The sequence below is a fragment of the Galeopterus variegatus genome, unplaced genomic scaffold (genome assembly GCF_000696425.1).
Source record: "Galeopterus variegatus unplaced genomic scaffold, G_variegatus-3.0.2 Scaffold14416, whole genome shotgun sequence".
Lineage (NCBI taxonomy): Eukaryota > Metazoa > Chordata > Mammalia > Dermoptera > Cynocephalidae > Galeopterus > Galeopterus variegatus.
The window spans coordinates 7,347-9,216 of record NW_007740527.1 but is presented as its reverse complement, the minus strand read 5'-3'; the positions used below and the strand labels follow the sequence as shown (position 1 = coordinate 9,216).

Genomic DNA, 1,870 nt, shown 5'->3' with positions numbered 1-1,870 from the left:
ACATCTTAGCAGAAACTGAGACTCTGCGATAAGGAGAGGGTGTGGAAGGCCCCACGAAACAGGAATTGGGGAAAAGTGCGTAACAATGTGCAGGGTGGTGCACATGGCTCTGTTGGAAGAATACAATGATTTTAAGGTGCAAAGGTACACAAGGTACATTGAGTGTACGCAGGGAAAATACATGATCCACACGAATGTGTGCAAGTAGAGAGGACATGACTCAGTATGCTAGACAAAGTGCACTTGCCTACCCAAACACACACATGGACACACCCCTGACCACGAGAGGGGCACACATAGCCGAGTGCAGGGGGCGCAAGAGAGCACGTGGGAAAAGCGTGTGTGCACAGGAGCATGTCCAGTGGGCACAAGCAAGAGAGGGAGGATCATGTGTGCTGAGAAGTGTGAGCAGAGGCAAGGAGCATGTGAGCCTTGGCAAGAAGGAGTCCCCAGAAAAAGCAAAATTCAGTGGGGGACAAAATGTGTGGAAGGGCAGGATGAAAGGAGACTATGATGGTGAGAAAAAAGGAGAGGCCCCTGTTGGGGTGGAAAGAGCACTTGTGGGGAGACCCCTGCTGGATGGGAGCAGAGCACAAAAGCAAAGGGGTTGCCATGGTAACTAGACAGAGAGCGATGATGTGAGGCTGCTGAGGAGTCGGTGAGCGAGTAGCTTCAAGAGAGGTGGAAACTAAATGATGAAGTAGTGATATAAAATTATACGAATGAACAAGAGAGAAAAAGGTTGTTTCCCAGAGTACTGGAGACCCAAACAACCCCACGACTCACAGAGGGACATGTATTTACAAGAGATGGGATTGGATAGCACGTTCTTCCCCAATGGGGATAGGGATCCCCTGCTTCCCCCAAGTCCCCACCATTCCCCCTCTTCCTTTCCCTCCCCCTACTGGCCTGTTCTCCCTTGCCCTCCCCTCACTTATAAAGCAAATGGACTCGACTCCCATCACAGCTAAGTCGGTCGGGGGGCTCAGGAGGTCCCCTGGGCAGGCCCCCAGAGGGGTCTGGGGGTGTTGGGGGGTGGCGCCGGGAGCGTAGCTGCTGCCGAGACTGGAGTTGATGGCGCAGTTCAGAGACACGCTCCTCTTTCTGGAGGAAAAAAACACAATTGGAGAGCAGAAGAGAGGGAGGTCATGGAGGGCAGGGAGGAAGGAAAGGGAGGAAGTGCAAAGAAAAATGTGGGCAGGGGGAGATATCGGATAAGTGGAAAGACAGAAGAAATTAAAACGAGGAATCAACATGGAACAAGGAAGGCCAAAGAACATAATGGGGTCACCAACAGAAGAAAAGAGATCAGAGAAAGACGAGAAAATTTGAAAACAAAGGAGAAAATAGAGAAGGGGAGAAAAATCAGTGCACACAGATTCCAATAAATTGCCCAGAGATTTTCATCAACCCAGTTTGAATTCCCACCTCTTTGGCACTGCAGTGGCCCCTAACTACTGCCTGGGGTGCAGCGGACACTATGGGTACCTGCCCGGACCCCCTGTGCTGGGGGGCACACTCGACATCAAGCTGCTCTGAGTGTTGGCTGCTAATGACTCAGCCACCCCCCAATTGCCACCCACACCCACTAGCCACCCCCTTGCCTCACGTGTGTTGAGTCAACAGTGCGGCTGCCACTCCAGAGCCCCCTCCACCTCATGAGGCCAACACTAGACTTTACCTGAGACTGAGTCTTGCTCAACCCTTTCCCTTCCCTATCCTGCTCCACTCACTCCCTCACTGGTTTTCTCCTGAGACCCTCCCTCATGACCACCTGAACCTGTATCTCAGGCTCTGCTTCAGACAACCCGACCTAGGACATGGGCCTCCTGGTCCCTCCGCCACCCCAACCCCCACACCCTGCCATCCC

General features: G+C 52.8%; 1 protein-coding gene across 1 annotated transcript in view; it reads right to left on the bottom strand.

Annotated features, from left to right (window-relative positions):
- Positions 1 to 108: 108 nt before the first annotated feature.
- LOC103581962 (gamma-aminobutyric acid type B receptor subunit 1-like) overlaps positions 109 to 1,870 on the bottom strand; it is an 8,122-nt gene continuing 6,360 nt past the window's right edge. Inside the window, exon 7 of the mRNA XM_008563660.1 lies at positions 109 to 1,104. Coding sequence (XP_008561882.1) covers positions 931 to 1,104 — 174 coding nt within the window. The 3' untranslated portion in view covers positions 109 to 930. The remainder of the gene's footprint in view (positions 1,105 to 1,870) is intronic.